This window comes from Notamacropus eugenii, chromosome 1, assembly GCF_028372415.1.
Source record: "Notamacropus eugenii isolate mMacEug1 chromosome 1, mMacEug1.pri_v2, whole genome shotgun sequence".
Classification (NCBI taxonomy): Eukaryota; Metazoa; Chordata; class Mammalia; order Diprotodontia; family Macropodidae; genus Notamacropus; species Notamacropus eugenii.
Window position 1 is genome coordinate 436,692,426 of NC_092872.1, and position 25,357 is coordinate 436,717,782.

At 37.8% G+C, this 25,357-nt stretch overlaps 1 protein-coding gene across 1 annotated transcript in view; it reads right to left on the reverse strand.

Annotated features, from left to right (window-relative positions):
• The window catches only part of ASTN2 (astrotactin 2), a 1,124,306-nt gene that overhangs the window by 749,616 nt on the left and 349,333 nt on the right, over positions 1–25,357 (reverse strand). The window contains exon 5 of the mRNA XM_072631748.1: positions 21,464–21,571. Within this exon, the coding sequence (XP_072487849.1) occupies positions 21,464–21,571 (108 nt within the window). The remainder of the gene's footprint in view (positions 1–21,463; positions 21,572–25,357) is intronic.

Genomic DNA, 25,357 nt, shown 5'->3' on the forward strand with positions numbered 1-25,357 from the left:
GGTCAACGGAGCCAGATTTCCATACCCAGCATCTTTCTCATGGATGCCAATTAGCTGCCTCTGTGAACGGATTCTATCTCTGTGCAGAGTTTGGGAACAGCTGGTAAAATATCTTATTCCCCTCCAAAGATTCAGCACCTGCTTAAAAAGGAGGAGACGTTTAAGGTGACTACTATGAGAAGTTGTTGCTGTCAGTGCACAAGCCCATTTGCAGTGGTCTTGTCTGAAAGGCCCTTCCTCCCCCACTGGTTGCTAATGACTTGCTTTTCTACTCTGATCCTAAGATGAAGCCAATTCAGCATTGCCCCTTCTTTCTTCACTAACCTTCTCTCTTCAATAAAGAAAGTGACTGGGGAGGGGCAAGGGGGTGAGGTGAGGATAGAGGAGAGACACAGTTGTCTTGGCCTTTTGGTCATAGGACATGTCTAAATCAATCTGATAAAGACAGAATCAGGAGATGAGTCTATAAAAATACACTTTAATTACAACATCTTTATCAGTTTGAAGCATGTAGCATCAGCCATATGTGCGCTCTAAACAACACAGCAATTGCTTTGTAAGCCTCTTCCCCTCCCAGGTGATAACAGCTGAATTCATCATGTTCACTTCATGCTGATGTTAAAAGTCAGAGGTGAGCAGCCTGTAGTTGGCGGGAGTTCTATAGCTTTTCTCTTCTCCATCTTTCTGTCACTCTTTCCCAGTTACTCACCACAAATCTCTTAGTCAGTCAGTAGTAAGACAATAAGCATTTAGGGCTTACAATGTGCCAGACAATGTGCCAAGTGCTGGAGACACAAAGAAAAGCAAAAACCTCTCATGGAGCTCAAATCCCCCACTGGTGGCCCTCATCAATAAAGTCCTAGCAGGGCCTCTCTCAGAGATCTTTGCACATCTTTGTAAAAGACAAGAGGGCAGTCCTGGGTAATAAATACATCTGTGACACTTTAATGGATTGACTTTCTATGAAATACAGATTGTCTCCATTGTAGCATGGCTCCACTGACTCAGCTCTAGATCTGGACAACTCTAGATCTTGAATGAGCAAGTGGCATTTTAAACACTGTGATATGAACAGCTCCAGATGTAATACCTACCCCAAACTACCTCCCATTCAGTTATACAGAGCAACAAGGGGGGGAGAGGTGGGGAAGGGAGAAGGACCAGAGGGAGTCTTCTTTCAGTAACATGGGGACACTAGTTAGCCTATGAAAACAAAGTAATAAAATATTAAAGCTGGAAGGGATTTAGCCTATCTAGTCTAAAGCCTAATTGTATACAGGGGGAAACTATATACTTAGGCTTTAGACTAGATGGACTAAATCTCTTCAAGCTTCTGGGACCTAGAGTATACACCCTTCCCACAGAATTCCTCCTTCAAGAACCTAGGGCAATGCCTGACATTTAACAAATAGTCACTTAATAAATATTTTTTTAATAATTATCTACCTGTTTTGTCTTAAGCAAATCATTCAGCATCTCTGGTTCTCAGTTTCCTCATCTGTAAAATGTGGCTGTTGGACTAGTTGACCTCCAAAGTGCTATCCAAGTCAACCTCTGTGATCTTGTGATTCTTTGCTTTCATTCTATGATCTTACAAGATATAATACTTAGTAATATTTCAAGGAAGGGAGGAAATAAGCATTTCTTAAGTTCCTACTATGTTAAGAACATTACAAATATTATCTCATTTGATCTTCACAACATCCCTGAGAGTTAGGTGTTATTATTATCTCCAATCCATAGTTGAAGAAACTAAAACAGAGGTTAAGTGACTTGGCCAGAATCACACAGCTAGTGGTTAAGGTAGAATTTGGACTCAGGATTTCCTTACTCCAGGTCCAGTACTCTAACTACTATACCATTTGGATGCCTCTCAGAACCCTGTTCTCTGCTTCCCAAATTCATAAGTTAAGCAGAAAACTGAATACAAGTTCACTACATCTCTCTGGGAGTGGACAACACAAAAGCATGGAGGTAGGAGATTGAATTTTGCGTGTGAGAAACAAAGACAAATTTGGTTGGATCACAGAGTAAGAGACAAGGAGAAATACACAATGATACTGGAATTATTGATTAAGGCAAGGTTATAAAGGGTTTTAAATGATGAACAGAAAGCTTATATTGTATTCTGAAGATGCTAGACATCCACTGGACTTTATTCAGTAGGAGAGTTTCACAGATAGAATCTGAGCATGAGGAAAATCACTTTGTCAACATTATGAAGGATGGACTGGAATAGGAAAAGTCTTGAGGCAAGTAGACCCATCAGGAGACCATTGTAACAATCTAGGAGAGTAATGAGGAACTGGACTAAGACTGGTAGCTGTATGAGAAAAAGGGTAAAAAACAAAAACAAGGGATGTTGCAGAGGTAAAAATGTCAAAAATTTGTTAACTTATTGGATATCTGAAGTGAACACAAGTGAAAAATAAATGATTATGACAAAACCATGAGATTGTTAAATTGGACTAATTAGGACACCTTCTACAGAAAAAGGGAAATTTGGAAGAGGGGTGGGATTGGGGGAAATCATAACGACTTGCTTTGGATTTCTTAAGGTGCAGATGTCTCTGGGACATGGAGTTCAAAATAGAATTGGTAATATAGCATAGAAACTCAGGAGAGAAACTGGGGCCAGTTATACAGATCCAAGATTCAGTGGCATAGAAATGAAAATTAAATCCATGGGAGCTGATGAACTGAACTGAACACATGAATAGCAAAGAAGTGTAGGGTGTCTAGGACAGTGACTCAGGGAGTACCCACAGATAGGGAACATGATATGGATAATGAGCCAGAAAAGGAGCCTGGGAAGGAGCAGACTGAAAGGCAAGAGGAAAACCAGGAGAGAATAGTGATATGAAAGTGCAGAAAAGAAAGGGTTTCTAGGGGGAAAGAACAGCGAAAGGTGTCAAATGGAGCAGACATGTCAAGAAAGGTGAAGACTGACAAGCACCCATCAAGTTTGGCAAGTAGGCGATAACGAGAAACTTTAGTGCTCAATAAACCTTTATCAGAAGACCTTGAGTATTGAATTTCCACAGGACATTCCTGTGATGAAATGTATTCCAAGTTAAAAACTTATTTAGAAACTTTTAGAGCATAACTTGTCCCTAGACTAGAAAGTCAAGGCAGTAATAAAAGGAGGAGCTACAGGAACAGAGTACTCTGAGTGTTTAAAGCTGATGGGAGTATAAGTGCTAGGTAAAAGCTCTTGGAGAGCTATAAATAGCCAGTGGAATGACCCTAGTACCCTCTTCTCCCCACAGGAGTGGCTATACCAGCTTTAGCTTTCCTGGTACATGAAAGCTTCTTAAAGAATTGTTTTCCCAGGAGCTTTTGGCTGCCTTGTGCATGTCAAGGGACTCTGCAGTTTCTAATTATCTCCCTTTATGTTCAGGCTGAGACTTGTTAATACAATAAACCAGCATTTCCAGGACACACTCACACACAGAAAACATCTCAAGGTGTTTTACAAGCAGAAGATCATGTTAAATCAAATCAAATACCAATTAAAGATTAACAGCAATGCTAGGAAGCTGTTATCTGCCCTCCAGTAGTGGCCTCTGGGGCAGCAGAGAGTTACCAGGCAAGAGTTATTCTCATTCCAGCCCAATTTACTCTTTCAGGATCTCTTGGCCCCAACAGCCTGTGCCTAAACAAATCAATGCTCTCATCTTCTTAGAAGGGTTCCCAAGTGCCCTATTTTCCCAGTACTTGGCCCTCTCTGAATGCTTCTCCCATCACTGGGCCCATACCTCCCTTCCCAAATTTCAGTTTGCCAAAACCATGATACAATTCACTTCCATCTGCAAACCATTCAATAATAGTAAAAGCTGACATTTATATAGTGCCTTTAGGTTTACAAAGCATTTTACAAACATTATTTCATTTGCTCCTCATGTTCTTACTTGGGTTTCCTTCTAGCAATAATTGCAAGGAAATGACTGGTCACAGCAATCTATCTGAATGCCCACATAGGTTAAATGGCAAAAAAGGACAAATGCTCTTGTCCAGAAGAAAGTTTCAAGTCCTCGGAGGAAAAAAGAAACAATAAAAACATATTTAAACTAGGAATTTTTCACCAAAATGGATTAAAAAAATAAAAGGCAAGGTTGAGGAATCATGCTTTCATTCTCATGTTTTCTGTGTTTCAGTTTTCATATTAGTAAAATAGAGAAATAATATCTGCCCTGACTGCTGCTTCATAGTGTGGTTGACAGAGTACTAGAATTGGAGTCAGAATCAAAGACCATCAAGGTAGGAAGGAACTTAAACATCACCTAGTCTAGAACAGTGATCAACTTTATAACATCTCCAACAAATAGTCATGCCATCTTCCTTTAAAGACTACTGCAAAGACCAATTCTTCACCTTCAAAGGAATCCCTCTAGATCAGAGGTCCTAAAAGTATCTGGCTTACTGCCCCCTTTAAAAAATACTCAGCTTCCCCTTGGAAACCTATTTTCTTTAACCCTTTAACTTTTTGAAATTTTTGGCATTTCAAAAAAATATAAAATATTAAGAAAGACACATTTTAAATTTAAAATTTATTGTAATTTTCAGTTTTTCCTGCATCCAAATTTTGATAATTCAATATCACATTATGTAACCATATAGCATAATATTGCAAAAATGTCATTACATGCATATATATGTATATATACACATATATATGTGTATATATATATATATATACATATATATGTGTATATATATGTGTGTGTGTGTATATATATATATATATATATATATATATATATATATATATATATATATATATATATATATATATATATATATATATGTGTGTGTGTGTATGCTGGACTTTTCAACAATGCACAACGTGCTTATCTGCCAACACTTTCTTGTCTGCCAACATTTGCTTATTAAGGCCTGGCAGCAGACTTGACCAGTGATCAGTTATAACTTTCATTTTGTGTGTTTATTTGGAAAATAATGTAATCACTATGACTTTACCTCTGTTACACAACAGATGAAACATGTACAAATGGTTTTTCAAAATTTTCTTATCTTCTTTTCTTATGCTTCCACACTGCCTCCATTTTCATTCAATGTCTCCCAATTGCACTGGAGGTTGCTACTGCCCCCTGGATTCTAGCACCTCCAGGGAATGGTATCACCTGCTTTGGGAACCTAGTGATAATACTAATTCTTAGGGAATTTTTTATTGTATAGAGTTGAAATCAGACTCTATAACTTTCACTCATTATTTCTGAGACCAGCCAAAATATGCCACATCCCTCTACCATGTTTCATCTTATCTCTACTACATACTGCCTGTGTGATCCTGAAAAAGTCTCTTAACATCTCTGTATTCCAATTTTCTCACCCAAAATGAAGGACACTGGAGTAGACAGCCTCGAAAGTACCTTCCTTCTCTGAATTCTTTCTTCTCCACGGATCTGAATATTCTCCCTCCTCTTTTCTAGTTTCCCTGGCTTCCTTCTACCAGATAAAACCTCACCTATATCATTCCCAATTCCTCTTAATTTTAGTACCTTCCCTCTGTTGGTTATTTCCAATTTATTCTGCATATATCTTCCTTGTAAATAGTTATTTGTATGTGATCTCCTTATTAGATTATGAACTCCTTGAGAGCAGGGGCTATCTTCTATCTTTTTTTGCATTCTCAGTGACTAGTACAGATCCTGTACTAAACACTTCACATCACAGGTGCTTAAGAAATGTTTATCGTCTCACTTCAAAAAGTTACAATTGCATACAAATTGTAATTTTTGTTTCTTTCTCCTAGAAACATGTTTCTTAATCTAGAACCTGTGGATTTTCAATACATACACACATGTTTATGTATGTATTTTGTAACTTTTCCTTTATAATTTATGTAATTATTTTATATTTTATTTATATTTTACATTTTAAAATATTCTGAAAACAGGCCCACAGGCTTCAAACGGGCTTATGGCACACAAAAAAGTTAAAATTCCCTTCTCTAGAAGGAAGTATATGTTTCTAATAAAGTGCTGTTCATTATAGTATGGAGGTGACCCTAAGCTCTCAAAGCCCACACAATCTTTGAAAAGCCCTATCAAAATGAGAAGTCATGGAGCGTGTGTCCAGGGTATGCACGTCTGCCACTACCTGTCCAGGGTAGCTAAGTGATGACAGCATCCCAGGTAGGCTGGCTATACAGAGATGGTGAAGTTTTTCATTTTCTAATATTTTGGAAGACACTTAACGTGTCTAAGTACAGAAGGATTGAGATCAACATCCTTCAGGGGAGTGGGCAAATTGATGAAATCATATTATGCCTTCTGAACTGAAAAAGAAATTTGGTACCACAAGTTTTATCTTTTTAATCTCTTCACTATGATAAGAGATTCTCCAGAATCTATTTTCTGGGTAACAAAAATGAGCACATTGATATACTTAACTAATATATCTACAAAAAAGAGACTACCAGAGAAGAAAAGACAACATTTCTGCATTCTGCGTTGTTTGGTCTTGTTGCGCCTTGGAAGGTTTGAAAACAGGTTTATGGTATTTTCTTCTCAAGTCTCAGCTGGTTTAAGACATTGTGGACTGTAATGCTAGATGTACGAAAACAAATGCCTTCTTCTAAAGTACTGTCTTTCAATTACAGATCACTTTTTTTTCAGTTTGAATTTAGACAAAGACATCTTGTGACCTTATTCAAGCTAAAGGTCAAAGGACATAAAATAGGAGGGAAAGAGAATGGGGAGAAAAATAATGAGGAACAAACAGGGGAAGAGAAATTGTAGAGATGGAACAAGAGGGAGACAAGGATAAGGAAAGCCGGATGGTGAAGTAAGAAAAACTAAAAATATATGTGGGATTTGGGTAATGGTTTGGATTCTAGCACTCCTTTTTAAAATTAATTTATTTGTTTTCAGTTTTCAACTGTCACTTCCATAAATTTTAAATTTTGGATTCTAGCACTCTTGCTAACTAGAGAACTATAAGCAAATAATTTTCTCTGTTAGCCTTTTTTCCTTGCCTCCATCTTTAAAATGAAGAGTTTAGACTAGATCTTAACCCAGAGTTTCTGAACTCAAAATAAAATGACAGCTGTATTTCATTACAATGTGTTTCCTTGTAGTCCTATTTGTTTAATTTTATGCATTAAAAGAAATTAATATGTAAAAAGGTTCATTAGGTTCACCAGACTGACAAAGGGGTTCAAAGACATAAAAATCCCTCAGAATCCCTAAACAAGTTAAATTTTAAAGAATCTTCTAACTCTTAATCTATGATCCTACAGTGACAGGGATTGGGTATCAGTAGAAGGGAAAAAGGAAATTTCTCTACAAAGATTGTGTAATCCAGCTCCATCATTTTACAGATGAAGAAACATAGACTCAAAAGAAGGGCTGTCACTAGCCTGTAGCTACAGAGCTGGGACTAGGACTCATGTCTTCAGCCATATATTTCCATGATTTTTCTAGTTTTCTTTTGGCTCAAGTCTACTAGATGATTGAGAGTGAGTGGAATGAAGCATGAATGAAATGGAAAGATGGGAAGAGAGAAGGAAGGAAAGGATAAAAGAAAGAAGAGTGAGAAAAGGAGGATAAATAGATATGAGAGAGGGAGGGAAAAAGGGATGAACAGAAAGAAAGGACAGGGAAGATCTAAAGTGAGTGAATGAAGTTACCCATGTACATTGGAGTGGTAGAATAAGCTAACAGAGGAAAGATCCCGCACTCCTGTCACAAGATGGGCCAGGTAAGCTTGCCTGCTTCATTATAGATGAGAGACTCTTCTTAGGCAGCTTAGAAAAGATGGAGGAGCTATAACACTTTGGAAATTCTAAATCTGGAGTTCTAGGAATGTACAACTTCCCTTTCCCAATACCAAAACCCCTTTACCAGGAAGATGGTTATAGTAATAAGAAATAGAAAATGACTTTGTAGGTTGAGTTTGAAGAAACTAAAGAAGGTTGGAAGTCAGCCTGCTCTGGTAGCCTAAAGAATGGTTAATAACAAAGCCATCACCTGGTGGTCAACTTTCTAGTGCTAAGCCTCTCTTCACTTTGCAAGACTGGTGCCTGGATAGCAGATGCAGTCTATTCCTGTGCCTAGTTCTGAAGTGCTGACCACTTATTCAGCTTGTGCTCAGCTTGCAGAGTCTGCAAGAGGCTGAGTACAGTGAGAGGCTGTAGAGGCCCAACTTATTCTACATCATCATACACACTAATCGCTCAATTTCTCTGTGAAACAATTCACAATCCCCTAAACTTAGGAAGTGTAGTTTTAACTATCCGGTTAAATTTTCCCATTATCTTGGTTTGCAAGATGATTTAGAAAGAACTTTAAAGAAAATCAGAAATTCTGAGTTCAGGGGGATCCCAGAGACCACTTAGCATGACCTCTTCATCCAACAGATGAGGAAAATCCAAAGCTTGAAGAGAAGAAATAACTTACTCTAAGTCATGCAGCTAGAACAAAGTCAGAACAGGACTAGAACACACATCTTTGGAAAACTGATTCATTTCTCTTCATACCACCCCACACTGACTCTTAGGGAAAAGGAAGTTAATAATACAAAGGGCCATATTTGACCAAGTACTCTCTCTTTGAAACAGAGTCAGAGCTAGAAGAGATCTTGGAAAACACCTAGTCTGATTCCTCTCCTTTGACAGATGAGGGAACTGAGGACCTAAGAGCTGAAGTGGAACAACTAGTAAGTGTCAAGCAGCATCCAAAGACGAGGTCTTCTGATTCCTACTCCAATGTTCTTGCCTCCCAGGGTACTACCATGACCCCTAGCTCACAATTATTCACAAGGGGACTAAAGACAAGTTAAGCTCAACTACTTTTCTCTGATGTGGCTACAGGGAGTTCAAAGGCCTCAGGATACCTCCACAACTAACCTCCTATTTCCAGTTCACTGAGTTCAGTGACCTCAGTAGCAGCTGCTGATGCTACTAGGCAGCCCTGAGTCCCTTAGTCCTCCTCCACATACATATCACTTGATGTTCCCAAGCCCTCTAACAAAAACTCCTTCATGGGCAGACTGCAGGGAACTATCTATCAGAACAAGGCGTCAGCATGTCTGCAGTACAGCCACTGATGTACAGAAGCTGGTGGCATAGGCTGGGATTTTTAATTAGCTGAGAGAAGGAGTCAAGCCCACTCAGATGAAGAGAAAGAGAGATGCCTAACAGACTCATAAATTCAGAACCAAGGACTCAAGGGGGTGGAGGGAGGAAGTGTCTTTCATTATATCTCTTTTTCTCCTTCTTGCACTGAGTGGGATGTTACAATAGAAACATAGACAACTTCTAACATCATTTTTTTTTGTGTGTGTGTTCTCCTCTGTTACTCTCTTCACTCTCCCTAAGCATACACACTCACACAGGTCAGAGCTGGAGGAAGCTCTGGGGTAATCATATCTATCAGCTTGATGGTAAGGGTTACCCATTCCATTTAATTGAACAAGAATTTATCAAGTGCCTACTATGTGTCAAGCACTAGGCTGGGTATAATAAAGCCTCTATTTCCTTTTCTCCTAAGTTCCCTTAAAACATCAGTCCCCGGTCAGTGTATTTATGCTGGGCTGCCTGGTAACAAACGGTTGGTTACCATGCGGAGGGCGACAGCTAAGCGATTAGTGAAATTTGTTACCCATGCGTCTCTGAACAAAATTAAATTAAAAGTGCTACTTTGCTGTCAAGATAAGGGCCAGGCTAGTGAGATAATTTTTCACTCTCAAACACTCAATTACCCAGTGAGGCTGGATCAGATATAATCAAAAAAAGGAAGAAAAGAAAAAAAGTAAAAACACAGAAGCAAAGCCTAGAGGAACAGATGTAAGGGTTGTTATCTTTATCAGTGGCCAGGGAAAGTAAAAGATGCTGTTGCTATAGTGATGGGCTGGACCACTTGAGGTAGATGGAAGATGGAGTCTTGTTTAGATCTGATACTCCCTAGTGAAGCAACCTTTGGCCTGTAGTGTTTTTGACCTGGTATGAAAGTGATGGTGGTTACACCAGATGAGTGAGAATGGTACACTGAGGAATCATAGAAGTTAAGAGCTAGAAGGGACTATATAAAGATTGCCTAGTTCAGCCTTTTAATTTCACAGGTGAAAACATCTAATAACTGATCTAAGGCTATACTAGTAGGTGATAATGATGCTGGGACAAAACTGTTGCTCATATTGTTCTCTCCCTCCTTCTCTCTGGCCATTATAACTTTCTCCCAAAGGATCTTCCAAATTCATCTCCTTCCATGAAACTTTTTTTGCTTTCCCTCAGATTCAACTCTAATAAGTCCCACAATAATGTTCCTAAAATTCTTAGTTGATGTTCAGAGTTTCATGGAGTATTATAATGCGTTTATTTTCAAAGCAAGAAGTGAATTTATAGAAGACAGGACATAAGGTTTAGAGCAGGAAAAGACTTTAGAGATTGTCTAATTGAAACATATTATTTTATAGATTCAGAAACTGAGGATCAGTATGGTTAAACAAATTCTCCAAAGGTACATAGATTATAAACATAAGTTGTGGGTTCAAGACCCTAGTCCTGTAACTATAAATCTAATTCCCTTTCTCATATTTTTTACTGAAGTCTAGAAGAGAGATTTCCCGTTCCCAGTCCAATGACCTTACTACTAGACCATGTTAGGCCATCTGTCTAATGTGTCCCTGGAATGCAACGTCTTGATGATTAGGGCAAAGGATGTATGTGTTTTGATAGGAGATGAGGGCATGACAATGTCCATAGATTGTTCTTGTTATAGGGGCTAACAATATGATTTTGATCTTACTTCCAACATGATCCCTACATACATCATGAAGGGGAATAATCCTTGTAGAGAAGGGGCCCACATAAATATTGTGAAATGGTTTAGCATCAGATGTGGTTTTATCAATGAAAATGTCATTGAAGAAAGTGAAGATCCTTTGTTGCTGAACTCTGAGAAACACTGGACTTTTCCATCTGACTCCCCAAACCTCTGCTACAGGTTGTCCTTCCTATTAGAATGTGAGTTCCCTGAGATCAGGGACTGTCTTGCTATTCTTTTGTAGTCCCCATGCTAAGGAAAGTACTTTAGATCTTGTCTTCTGATATGGAAATATCAAGTCGATATAACTAGAGGACTCCTTGGAGGAATGAAGGCAGGGGGAAAATGTCAGGTGACACCAAAAACTCTCCCATCTTACCACAAGCATGAATCAGTCCCTGAAATAATCTTGAAACTGTATGAGAATTCCTCCTCCTTTTCAATGCCATTTGGCCCAGCACCCTGTCAGCATAGACTTCAAACTAAAGGAGATGGCTGTCAGGAATGAAACTGGAGACAAAAGGCGATAAACCAAACATGTCATTTTTCATTGTTTACACTGGTAAGAGGAAATAATCAGTCTCTTTCACTTTCTACCTTTACAAGAATGCTCAGTGGGATTCTCCCGCCCCCTTTAAGTATGGTGAAAAACATGCCGCTCTCCTTTTTCCTTTCTAATTTTGTTGTCATTTTTCTTCCTAATCCCACGGCAACCTTGGCACGTGGGGAAAAAGTCCATAGGATTAGGGTTAAGACAGGGAAGCTAATTGAGACATTGTCTGGTCTAGTTCCTTCATTTTATAGGTGCAGAAAGTGATTAGTAGAGAAGTTAAGGGACTTGTACAAATTATAAAGGGAGTAAATAGCAAAATTGGGATTCAAACAAAGGGCCCCTGATTTTGAACAGAGAGGAAAAATGAGAGAGAGGGGGGCAAGGGAGGGAAGGAGAGAGGGAGAGGCAGAAGGAGAAAGAGAGAAAATAGCAAATTATGTCAGGCCCCCTTCGTGATTTCTCTCTGTTTAAAGACTCATAAAAATACCAAAAAGGGTCTCTAGGATTCAGAAATGTTAAGAGTGTTAGGGCAGGAAGCAACCTTAAAATGTGTAATGTCTAAGCTAGAAAAACCTGAAAACATAGAATATTAGAGCTGTAAGAAAACTTAGTTCATGGAATATTAAAGCATAAATGAGCATTAGATATGCTGATGTTAAAACAACAACAACAACCCAGTGTTAGAGCTGTGAATGTTTAGGCTAGATGAAACCTTAAAATACCAAGTGTTAGAAATGGAAAAGAACTGACCCCCCGAACAGAGATTTTGGAGCTGAATAGGACCTGAAAACAATCATTTTTAGGGCTGAAAATACCTTAGAGACAATTTCTCTTCATTTTCTGGATAAATCAAAACAGTACAGAAAGGAACTTGAATGCTAAAATAGGGAAAACATTTAGTAAGCTCTTATGATGTGCCAGACAAGGTCATACAGCTATTTTTTCTTTAGTGACGGAATCTAGATTTTCTTACTCCCAGTTAAACTGTAAAAAAAAAAAAAACTAGTTAGGCTGTTTATTACAAGACAAAAAGATAATATGCTCCCAGCATATGTCTATCTGAGAGAGTTGACATGAGGCTGGTGTGTATAGATAGGACTTGCCAGTTTCATTTAAGAACAACCCCATCAGTCTAGACCCATAGAGCTTCTCACAGATGTTGTTTTCACAGAGCATCTATTTTGTGGCTGTTCAGCTAGACCCCTAGAAGTCAACTGCCATGCTTCCACCACCACTGGACTGCATTGAAGCATACTATGTGTCACATGGAGTGATTTTTCAGTATGGTCTCCAACTATTACTGCTAGCACCATGGCCAGAGATATTAGGAAGAATGAGGACTGTAAGCTGAATCAGCACTATGGTAAGGGATAGCACCAAACTTTTTTTTTGTAAGAGAGATCTTACTCTGTGGTAAGTTAGAAAGGAAGAAAGGAGTACCACATAGCCAGTCAGAATACAACCAGTTATTACTGTGGAACTCTGTAAATATTTTCTTATTATTTAGAAGATGATTCAGATGCAAGTGAGTCTTTATGACTTAATAAAGTCTGTGTCTTTCCCATGTGCTGACCTCTGAGAAGTAGGCTAGGGGAGCTGAATGTATATGCTTTTTGATCCTTGAGCATATCATGTGCCATGTCCCATATTGACCAGTTTTCTAGAATTAGACCAAGGATAAGGTCATCTTGGAATAGTATGGAACTCCATCTCTGATACAGCATTTCCTTGATATTTCTCTTCATCCACCCTAGGGATATAATAAGAGCCCCAAATATAATAGTGGAGGACCAATTATAAGTGGATTTATGTTCATCTTTATGCCTTCTCCATATCTCTTAATGAAATAGCACACTTTAAACCAATATGTTTACCATAGAAAATCCATAATCTTCTATCCACATACCAATACAATATACAGCTCATCTTTATTAGTGAATACTCTGTGAATCAGCATAATAAGATATTCCACTTTGCTTGCCTAGCAGCTTAATATAATGGCAATAGTATAGGAATGAGATTCAGGAAACCCTGAATTAAACAGTCTCTAACATTTGTTCCAGCTATGGTCATATATGATCATAACATCTTGCTAAGATTTTCCCACTACTGAATGTCTTCAAAGCATATGAAATGTTTTGTGTGTGTGTGTATGTGTATGTGTGTGAGTGTGTGAGAGAAAGAGAGAGAGAGACAGACAGACAGAGACAGAGAGAGACAGAGATAGACACAGAGATAATGCATATGAATATTATGGAGATTTCTATTCAGATATGGGTTAAAGTAGATGACTTTTGAGGATTATTCCAATTCCGAAATTCCAAGTTTGTGATCTTTGTTAATGTGTTGAGAAAACTGGTACTCATTCTAGAGAATACCATACCTTAATCCTGATAAATAGCTAATTATACCTGGAATTTGATACATTAGCATTCCAGTGGACAAGAAGATATCCCAAAGACTATTTTGTTTTTGGTTTTGTCAAAATGTTAGCACATTTATTAGCTGTGCAACCACTGATGAGTCACTAAAACCTTTGAGAACTGGTTTCCTTATCTATCAAATAGGAACAACAGTGTTTACATCATTTGTAGGATTATTATCAGGCTTAAATGAAATGTTTGTAAAATGCTTTGTAAACAGTAAGGTGCTATCAATGCTAACTGCTCTTTATATGTGTATATGTGTACGTACAATCTACATATCCATTTATATATATGCATGTAAATGCACACATACACACACATATTCATATATACACACACACATATAACATGTATATACACATATTTGAAGTCTAGATTTTTTTCTTTTTACTCTGTGGCTAAAAGTCCAATATAATGTGATTTAATACAAATTCATCTGTATGAAGCACTTGTTCTTTTCAAATACATTTTTCACGCTGGTAACCTTAAGTCATTGTCCAGGCAATATAGGTGAGATGGGTTGACTGTAAAGCTGTGCTAGGAGAAATACCAGGGTTACAGTGTTTCTAGCTAAGTCAAAAATTCCTTTGTCTATGTGCCTTTAAAAATAATCAAGAATCAAGTGTGGTTCATAGAGCACTGAAGCAGAAGTCAGGAAACCTGAATTCTACTCTAAGTTCTGCCATTAACAAGTTATGCACTTGTGTAAGTCAATTTCCTTCTTTAGGCCTTGGTTTCCTCATTTGTAAGATAAGGAAGCTGGATTACAAGATTTCTAGGTCCCTTTTAGATGTAACATTTTATTTTCTACCATTTCATGTTCTGAAGCTTCTTCTAGCTTGGATATCTGAACATTCTATATTCTTGCTCTAACATTCTATAATACTATGAAGTTTTTTTCTAAGTACCTTCTCTGTTTTCATCTTTGCATTAGACTCTGATGGGAGAAGGAGCAGCTCTATTCCCTACTCTTAAGGAGCATATGTGAGAAATGAGACATTTTAGACACATTAAAAATATCTATTGTATTGAGATTTATCTGATAGTCACTGATATGCCCTCTCTACAGACCGTGAGTCACATTTGATTTGGCATTTAGTCATAGGATCTGTTTTCTTGATTATATCTTCATCTTTATCTCTGCCAGATAAACTCTCAGCTCTCCAAGGACAGAGACACTATTTTTACCTTCTGAGTCTCCCACAGTATCCTGGAACAGTTATAGGCTCACAAACAGTACTCAATAAACTTAATATGGCTTGAAATGAAGATTAGTTTATAACTGACAACATCCCTAGGAGTGAACAACCATTGAGAGTTAGTAAACCAATGCCCAAAACCATAGATTTTGAGTTGGAAAGGACCTCAGATGGTATCGAATCCAAACATCCCATTTTACAAATAAACCACTGAGACTCAGCAAGGTTAAATCATTTGTCCAAGGTCACATCACACAACTAATAAGCAGCTAAGGTGGGAATCTCATTTATACAAACAATTCATGAAAATGTATGTATTTACAAAACACCATTTAAAAGGAGAATTTTCACTAATAAAAAGAAGAAATATTGCTTTTAAAATAGATTGATGATGACAGTCTCAGAATATTAAAACTTTGACATTAAAGACCATCTACTTAAATGTCTTCCTTTTATAGAATTGAGCCCCTAAAAGGATTCATAACATTTGTAAGATCACTATTAAGTAGAAGTACAAAGATTTCAGCTCAGGACTTATGACCCCAAATCCACTATTCTATCCTTTTTGTGAATTCCTTAAGATAGTGATATCTCTGATAGAAAGTTAAACAAGATTTGATGGGCAAAAATTTTATTTATGGTCTTTCTAGCCAATATTTACTACTTAGAATAATGTTATAGCTTACATGTAATAAATTTTGTTAGAGGCAGAAAACAATTCCCTCTTTTCTTGCTTTCACTTTGTTCTCCTTCACCTCTCCTATCACACCCACAAAATGGAGAAACCTAAATCTGGTCCTGCCTTTGCCTCACAATCTCACTTTCAGAGAGGAGAAAAAAGGTACTGGGACATCAGGGTGTCTGTCTTGGGGTTGACTGCAGACCCTTTAACTCCTAGTCAATTTAAGTTTCTAGTAGATTCTGATCTATCTGTCATAGAGCGAGAGATGTACCCCACACAGGTTTCCTCCTCAACTGTTCTGAAGCAATGGGCTAGTTTGAAGTGGTGGGGAATGTGGATAGATGAGATGACAGGTAGGGAAGTTTGGTTTATTTTAAGGCTTGCAGAAATGCCGCATGGAGACATTGCTTGTCAGGGTGGCAGAGGGGGTAGGAGCTGTCCTCCTCCTCCTGCTCCCCTCCTCCCGTTCTCATCTCTGCCATGCATCCTCAAAGCCTCATTAAGCACATTATATCGCTCACAAATGACAGAAACTACACCTGAACTTGAGGAAACAAGGTTATACAGTATTTGCAAACAGGTTGACGGCTACCAGGGAATCAGTGCACTTGACATTCTCCTGCTGCTTGGTAGTTGAGGTTGGGGGTAATAGTTGTTTCTTTTTTTACAGGCATTTTTAAAAGGTGAGACATAGAGAGTAAAGTGAAAAACACTGCGGGTTTCCCTTACAAATTCATTTTTTCTCCACAGGGAGAGATGAAAAGAGAAGAGAGAAGAAGGAATGAGAAGACCCCTTTCCTAAAAAGGCAAGTAACAAGAAGTTACCAGTGATATTACATTTGGAAGAATGGGCTTACATCTGATAAACATTACCCAGAAGTAGAATCTTAGAATTTAGAAAATATACCTTAGAATATAATAACAACAACCATTGTTGTTGTTATAACCAGCATTTATGGGACCCAAAACACCCCTGTTAAAACCTGAGGCTACCTTACAGACTCAGAGTTGGCAAAGAGCCAAATTCAGTGCTTAATCTGTTTCTGTATGGCCTGTAAGCTTAAGGAGGGCTCCATAGAAAAGCAGGCCATATTTTGCCTATCCTTGTTATAGACTACCTTGTTATAGGATAATAATAGGTCATATTATTCTAGTGTTTTAAGTGCAAGATACTTTCTTGGGAACATATAAATATTATAATCTTCATTTTACAAATAATCTCACTTTTACAAATGAGGAACTAGGGTCCCAGGAAGATCATAGGACCATGGATTTAGAGTTTCAAGAGATCTTAGAGACTACATCATACAAGACACTCATTTTCAGATAAAAAGGCTAAGGTTTAGCGAAATAAAGTGATTTTTCATGGTCACGTAGATATTGTCAGAATCATCAGGATCTGAAAACAGGTGTTTTCTTTCTACAAGTGCCCTTTCTACAAGACCACCCTGTCTTTGAAGAGATTAGAGCTGCATGGGGATTTAAGGATAAGCTGGTCCAAGGAACTCACTTTAAATATGAGGAAACTGAGGCAAAGAGAGAGAAAGTAACCTGTCTAAGTTTACACAGTCAGGAAATAACAGAACTGGAATTCAAGCCTAGGTCTTCTCACAAGGGCTTTTTCCACAATATTGGTCCAATTCCCTTAATGGAAAGATGACAGAGAGGCTAAAGATGCTATGAAGACAACATAGGCAGTAAATATCAGAATCAGAGAGCTAGAATCCAACTCTCCTGACTTCTTTCAGATTTGTCAATGAGCTAGCTTCCTTCTGAAGGACCACTCTAGCAAAAGCTGCTTTCTTTAGATTGTATGTCACAGGGAAAGAGTACTGTATTTGGAATGATGGTATCTGGATTTGGGTCACAGCTCTTGTTCTTACCAACTGTATGGTATTAGGCAAATCACTTAACTACTATGGGCTCCAGATACCTCATCTCCAGTGAGAGTACTGGACTAGGTGCTCTCTAATGTAAGATCCCTTATAGCTCCATATACATTGGTCCTACATGTGACAACAACATCAAAAATTTGATTTGGGGTACATAGTTCAGCTTCCATCCTCAGGCACAGTTGAGGATGTATTGTGCATTAAGTTGGGATCCAGAGTATGATCAACTTAGTTCATGCTCTATCTTTTCCACTCCTTTCTTCCTCTATCCTTTTGCATCCAGTCATCTCCTTCTCTGTCATAGACACAGCCAGGCTGTCTCACCCTGACACAGAGAGCTTTGCTAACTATTGCATTTTCAAGGAAAGTAATGCTATATGGAGATAGTGTTGTAGAAGAAAGAGGAAGGGAGAGATAATGGTGATAAAGGGGAAAGCTGGTACTAATGAGAATAGGTATGACATATTTAAGAGGGAAAAGACTCATTCCATTCCAAGGCTATACTCCCATGTTCTCCATGGAAAAGCAGCAGAGGAAAGTAGAGTAAAGGATGAAGGGAAGGGCATGAGGGCCTCATTGGCTAGAAAGGTTCTATTAAGCTCTTATATTCTAACTGCCAAATCCTCTTCCCAGCTTAGACATTCTATGATTCAGTCCCTGGGAGACATTCACTAAGTTCAAGCCTGATTAAGAAAACACTGTATATTTCCATGCGTTCCACTTTAATCTGATGAATGATGCACTGTCACGTACCTTTACCATGGAAATTAAATAATACAGAGGGATATATAAACAAAACAACATATATTCTCTAAGAGAAAGAAGTGAGGAGAAGACAGCATCACCTTTCCTTTGAGACAAATGACAAGAAATCACTTGTCACATAACAGTTAAAAGCAGAAATATGCATAAGATAGCAAGAAAGATCAATGATTGTCCCTGTACTCATGTCCCCTGCCTCCCCTTTCCATTACTCTCTAATTCCTTATTTCCTCCCTGGATTTCTTGTCTCATCCATTCTGGCTTCATATAAACCTCCAGGTGGACATTTTGCCTGATAGTACCTTACAATTTTACAACACTTTGAAACTTTCTAAGCATTTTCACATCCATCATCTTGTTGGAATGTCACAAAGACCCTCTGATGTATGCAGAGAACATTGTGAAGAAAACCTTAGCAATGTGAACTTCCTCAAAACGGTATAGAATGAACTATCTCAGGAGAGGATAGAACCTCCCACTATTGCTGCGTTTTCAAGAAGACACTGGATGACCTATTGACAAGATGGTATGGAAGAAATTTCTGTTCAGGTTGAACTAGATGGTCTCTAAGATTTCCTCCAGCTGTGGGGTTTTGTGACTTTATGATTTTGCATTATTATTTCAATTCTATATGTGAATAAACTGAGGACCAAAAGAGACAAGTAACTTGCATGTGGTCAGATATTAACTCAGTGGCGGAGATGGAAGTAGGTCTATGTTGTCCTGAATCCTGGCCCATATTCCACTTGCCCACTCTTTTTGTCTTCCCTTCTCACCTAGTCCTTTTATCTTCTTTCTCACATTTACTTTCCAGACACAATCTCAAGAATCTTACAGGTTTGTGGTTCAAGAACCCTCTCAATACTGTGTCACTATCTTGGTGTATTACCTTGGATAGTCAATGACCTTTCATTACTGTATTCAATTTAGTTTGTCCTTTCAGGGAAACATCACCGTCTGGTGATGCTCTGTGCAATAAATGAGACTCCACATTCAAGCCCACAGACAGTGATAAAGAAATGCACTTGGCTCTTTTTTCAATCTATTTAATATCTTAATCAGGGAGGCCATCAGACTCTGACTTCTAGTCCCCAGGGTCAGTGTTGTATGTTTGCACATTTCTAAGTCCAGTATGCTTAACCAACAACAAACAAATTAGATGCAGAAAAACTTTAATCCTAGTTGGATGGGATGATGCATGATGAACTAATATGACAGGAATTTCAGCTCATGAAACAACCATCAGGCAAATATGAGGAAGAGGAAAAAATAGATGAGAAGAAGAGGATTATATTGGGAGGGGGCAGGGAATAGGAGGCCAAAGATGGAGAATAAAAGAGGACATAAAAATAGTGAAGAGGAGAAAAAAGACAAAAATGGAAGAAGGAAGAAGAAGAGGGATGAAGGAAGAGAGTACATTTTTTTTAGCAATCTTAATGTCAAGGAGATGACAATTATTGTGAAGGAGAACTGAGAATCAGTGAAATAAAAGCTCAAATTGAATTGTCAGAACAAAATAGCAAGCAAAAATCTTATTTGGTGATGAAAGGAATGATGAAGAAGAAAGAAGGATGAGAATGACTGAGGAAGAAAGAGAGAACAAGTAGAGGAAGTTATTTTGCTTTATCAGTGACCTGGATGAAGGCATTGACAGTGTGCTTATCAGCTTTGCAGTTTCTATGAGGCTAAGCAAAACTAAGTTAGATGGTACAATCAAGATCTAAAAAGACTTCAAGCTGTGACAATAAGCACATTATAATAGGACAAATTTTAAGAGATCTATATGAAGTCCTATACTTGCATTAAAAAATGAATTGCTGAAAGTCAGGATAGGGGAGACTTGATCAGAAAATAATTCATGTCAAAAAGACCTAGGGGACAACACCCAGCATGCACCAATAGCATCCCATGGCAGCCCAACAAATTGATGTGACAAGTAATATAAAAAAGAGACACATTTGTCCAGGAGGAGAGAGTAGGAGTTCTGCTATGCTCTGCCATGGTCAGAATACATGTAAAGTAATGTGGTCAATTCTGGGTAACACATTTTATGTTTGACATTGGCATACTGTAGCATGTCCAGAAGAGGTTGCCCAAGATAAGGAGGATACTAGAGAACAATGCTATTTGAGTTAAAGGAAATATAGCTTTTGAGCCTGAAGAAGAGAAGGCTTAGTAGGGACAAAAGATCAGACATCTAGAGCAGAATGGAAAGTTTGAGATCATATATTTCTACCCCATTATTTTATTGACGTGGAAACCGAGGCATGAAAATTACTTTCAAGTATTTAAAAGAATTGATATATAGACTTATTATATCTGGGCCCAAAGAATGAATAGAAGTAATCAGAATGGATGAGAGTTGCCTAGACAGATTTCATCTTGATACAAAGAAAAATTTCATGAAAGAGGTGATTAATACTGGAAAGGGTTATTACCTTGGGAAGCAATAGGTTCCCTAAAATTAGAAGCCTTTGAGTGGAAGTTATTGGGAATGCTGTGAAAGGGTTTCCTGTTGGGTTAAAAGTTGGTCTCAGTGACATCTGCTGTCCCTCCCAGCAATGAAAGTCTACTATGCTATCAGAAAAGATGAGACTAGAATAATACACCAATGAGTGATACCAGAGAGGGGGGAAGGAAGAAGTATTCCATAACTGTCTTTACCAAAATGAAAATACAGTGGAGATAGTTTGGTTAAATGAGTTTAGGCAGGCTAAACTGTTTATGCAGAAACTAGCAATTTCGTTTGTTCCCACCCTTTCCTTACCCTTTATTGCTGACTAGAAATACTGTTACCAGAATTTATTTTTATTATAATTAAATAATCCAGGTTACAGAGGTCCATTTTCCTCCTGCTTTTATTCCAAGTGCTAGAGAACTGGGGGTGTTACGGCGATCTGGTGATTGAGGAGGGCAATGGGGGGACAGGGGAGAACTAATCACAAAAAAGACCTCTTGAAAAGAGAAGAATGAATGACATGCCCACCATTTTATACCTGGAAGGCTTTATTTTGATTTAGGATGAGTTATAGGTACAACATCTGGACAGCTTTTAGCATTCGTATTTGAAGTAGTTGAATGATCCCAGCTTGGCTCATAACTTCAAGCTTCCTTGACCTAAGATCCTTTCCAATGCCTTTCACGAATGAGGAAGCTTACCTTTGCTTCGACGCCTGCTCCGATATTGCTCTGTGTAAAAAGTAAGTTGTGTCTCATCATCTGCCTCAAAGCCGGAGTTTCCTTTGGTTCTTCCAAAACCTATTCCTCCTATAAAAAAATGGAAACCATTAGAGCCAGCTTCTTGGACATCATAAACTTGCCAACGTTCTTCATCTAAACTCCAGAAGATCCAGATTTAAGTTCTTCTACCCTTTACCCAACATACTCAGTATGAATCATACACACACACACACACACACACACACACACACACACATACATACATATATATGATGCAATTGGAAGTCTTTAAAATACAAATTGTTTTAACATTGAACATAGACTGTTAGATATAGAAACACATTTATAGCACAGAATGCGCGTGCTAGAAGTGATCTTAGAGCACATATAGTCCGTTCTCATATTTTTATAGAATAGGAAAGGAAGACCCAGATATGTAATTGACAGGATTGAAGCAGATGACCTCTAAAGTCCTGACCAGCTTTAAATCTATCATCTCATGTGATTCAGCTTGCCCAAAGTGATACAGCTAGTCAATGGAAGAACTAGACTAGAATTTGGGTCTCCAGGATATGCCTTACATTATGAAAAATAGAGAAAGAAAATTTCATTAAAAAAAGTTAGATATTTCAAAGTAATTTACCATATCTAATGCAGGAATCTCCCCTTTACCAGATTGCTTTATATTTATTTTTTCTGAGTTCAAATTGTAGACTGACAAATCTGCTATCCTCAATCCCCCACTCCCATCACTAGACTGTAAGTTCCTTGGAGATTGGTTCCATCCATCCATCCTTCCTTCCTTCCTTCTTTCTTCTTCCTTCCTTCTTCTTTCTTTCTTCCTTTCTTTCTTCTTCTTTCTGTCTTCCTTCCTCCCTTCCTCCCTCCCTCCCTTTCTCTTTCTTTCTTTCTCTTTCTTTCTTTCTTTCTTTCTTTCTTTCTTTCTTTCTTTCTTTCTTTCTTTCTTTCTTTTTCTTTCTTTCTTTCTTTCTTCCTTCCATCCTTCCTTCTTTCCTTTCTTTCTTTTTTCTCTCTCTTTCTATCTATCTGTCTGTTTATCTAGTCCTCGTATCTCTAGCATCTCTAGCAATATCCCCAGACTATTTACATAATGCAATTTCTTGCACCTAAGAAGCACTTAATAAATGTCTTTAATTGAATTTAAGTGGGATTTTATTTACAAAAATTCCATTTTCACCCAACTTGTTAGAAACACAGATATTGTATGAAATAGAATGAACATATATTTTAATCAGACAGAGTAATTTTACTGTAATCCTTACTTTTATCCTATCTATACGATTCTGTGACTATATCTGTGCCATCTCATAAAAGATAGTTGAGATGGTTATTGGCCAGGACATTGGAAGACAAATTCTATCACATATTATGAGAGTATGTTCTCATAGCTAAGGGTAGTTGTTGGGTGTTCAAGCTATTCAACAAGCAAAATCCTGACTGGGGGCTAAGGAGAATCAAGTTTCTAGTCCCTCCAAGTCATTCCCCACCCATAAGATATGAGATCTTTGGATTAGATTGTTTCCAAGGTCTCTTTGAGTTCTAATTGTTTATGAGTCTATAATACTGGTAGCTTATTTGAGTATCTACATCCTTTAATAAATAATGCATTATGTTACTCTTACTGCTGCAAAAATGCAGGAGTTTATAGGCAGAACACTATAATAGGAGTCTATAACCCAAGTCCTAGATTCTTTTCTTTGCTATCCAGTAGAAAGAGCATTCATTGGCCCTGGGTCAAAGGATCTTGGTTCAAACCTTGTCTGTGATTTGGGCTATATATATGACTTTTGGAAAATTATTTAACCTCTTCTTGCTTTCCTCAACTATAAAATGAAGGGTAGGGGAAACCTAGGAGTAGGGATAGGCTAAATGTTCTCTAGGCAAGCGGTTATCCATACAGTTTGGAGCTAAAGGGACCTTAGACATTAGCAAATCCAATTCTCTCCTTTTACTATGGGTAAAGAAATAGGCTCAAAGAGTAATAGTGATTTATTCCAAGGTCATACTCAGAGTAAAGTCAAGCTTTGAAACTGAGGTCCTCGGCACTAAATTCAGTGCTCCTTTCATTATATCATTTTTAAAAATTGAATTTCCTTTTTTAATATGGATGGAGCTATCAACAAATAAACAATCCTGTATAAAATGAATATTAAAGAAAATGGTATGTGAAACTGTGAACTTATACCATGCATAGCTTGTTTTTGAAAGTATATGCTAAATTTAACTAGGTAGTAACAAAATTTGATACTCATGTCTCCTTCTAAATTTCTTATGGGTTTTTTCTGTTTGTTTTTAATGTTTAATTTATACTTTTAAGAATAATTTGAGCCAGAAATAATATACATTAAGCTTAAATGAAAATTGATACTCACATATATCAGTAATTTAATACCCTGTACATGCACGCATGGGTGCACATACACAGACACTCCAGACTAGCTACCATAGAAGGTAGAAATGAACATAAGCTGACTCCTACTCTTCATTTGTCAGAAATAAAGATCCATGAGATGTCTGGGTAAACACAGACCTCACTGAGTTGCTCTCATCAAGTTCTACCAGCATCCTAATTTTCCTAATATAATGTATTCTCCCTCCCCACTCTATCTTTAACATGTCCTTAATTAACTCCAAGTCTTGGGCCCTTATTTTTTTTCCCCCTTATACACTCAGGCTCAATAAGGTGCCACAGAAATGATATGAGTTGAAGTTATAATGGTACTGTACATGTATACCTCTGCAATGACTGTTCTAACTAAAGTAACTCACATTTCTGTCATCTTTAAGTTTTACAAAGTGATTTCTACACCTGAAAGGTTAGAACATATGCATGGTTTTAGTCCTTCAAGCATGCCCAGTAACTGCCAGCTTCTAGTCCTAACACACTGGAAATTTGGAAAGTTGTTTCCTGGGCATGAATGACTCAGATGTTGGTACTATACGGATGATAAAATGTCTTGTTGTCTGTGAACTGAAAAAATTGCTGAATCAGAGTTTCTGAACTGGAACTGAGTGCTTATACAAAAAAACGTGACCTGCACACCTTTCAATTTATTTCCTTAGCATTTTTCAGTGAAGAGGGCTTCTTTGAGCTACCAGGTAGGGGAGGAACAGTTAGTCACATTCCTCCCCATTCTTACCTGGCTGCCATGTGTCTCTTATCAAGCATCTTTGTTTTTCTAGTATTTATTTTTCTAGTGTTTATTTTTTTCATGATATTAGGTGAATGACTATTGCTGAGATGGGACATCGTGAGAGGTCCTTTACAGGTACCACAACTAATTGGTAAGTTTGTGGCAATAGCCACCAAATTGGTAATAGCCTCAGCCAATTAATATCTGTGTGACCTTGAGTAAGTCACTTCTGTTTACTTCAGTTTCCTCAAAAGTAAAATGAGGGTCATAATAGCACCTACCTCTCAGGGTTGTTGAAAGGATCGAATAAGAATGTTTGTAAAGCACTTGGCACAGTAGTTGTGCCAAGAAATTAGTAAGAAGTTAAAAAAATGCTTATTTCTTTTCTTTGCAAAGATTTGAGAAGTACTTTATATTTTTTTTTAAATTTGATATTCACCACACACAACCCAGTGAGACAGGTAGGGAAGATAGTATAATACTTATTGGGGAGAGGGTATATAAATGGTGGCTAAGAGACCAGGTGCCTCACCTACAGTCACGAAGCTGGTAAGTATGAGCAGTGGGATTCTGCCCCAGTTTCTCTGCCTCTCCATCCTTCCAAATTCCAAGCCCCAAGGTTCCATCAGCATCAGAGACCCCAGGAAAAGCACAAACTAGGCCAGATTCAATTCTCTGTTTTACAGTTTATAAGTCACAGAGTTGGCACAAAACTGCT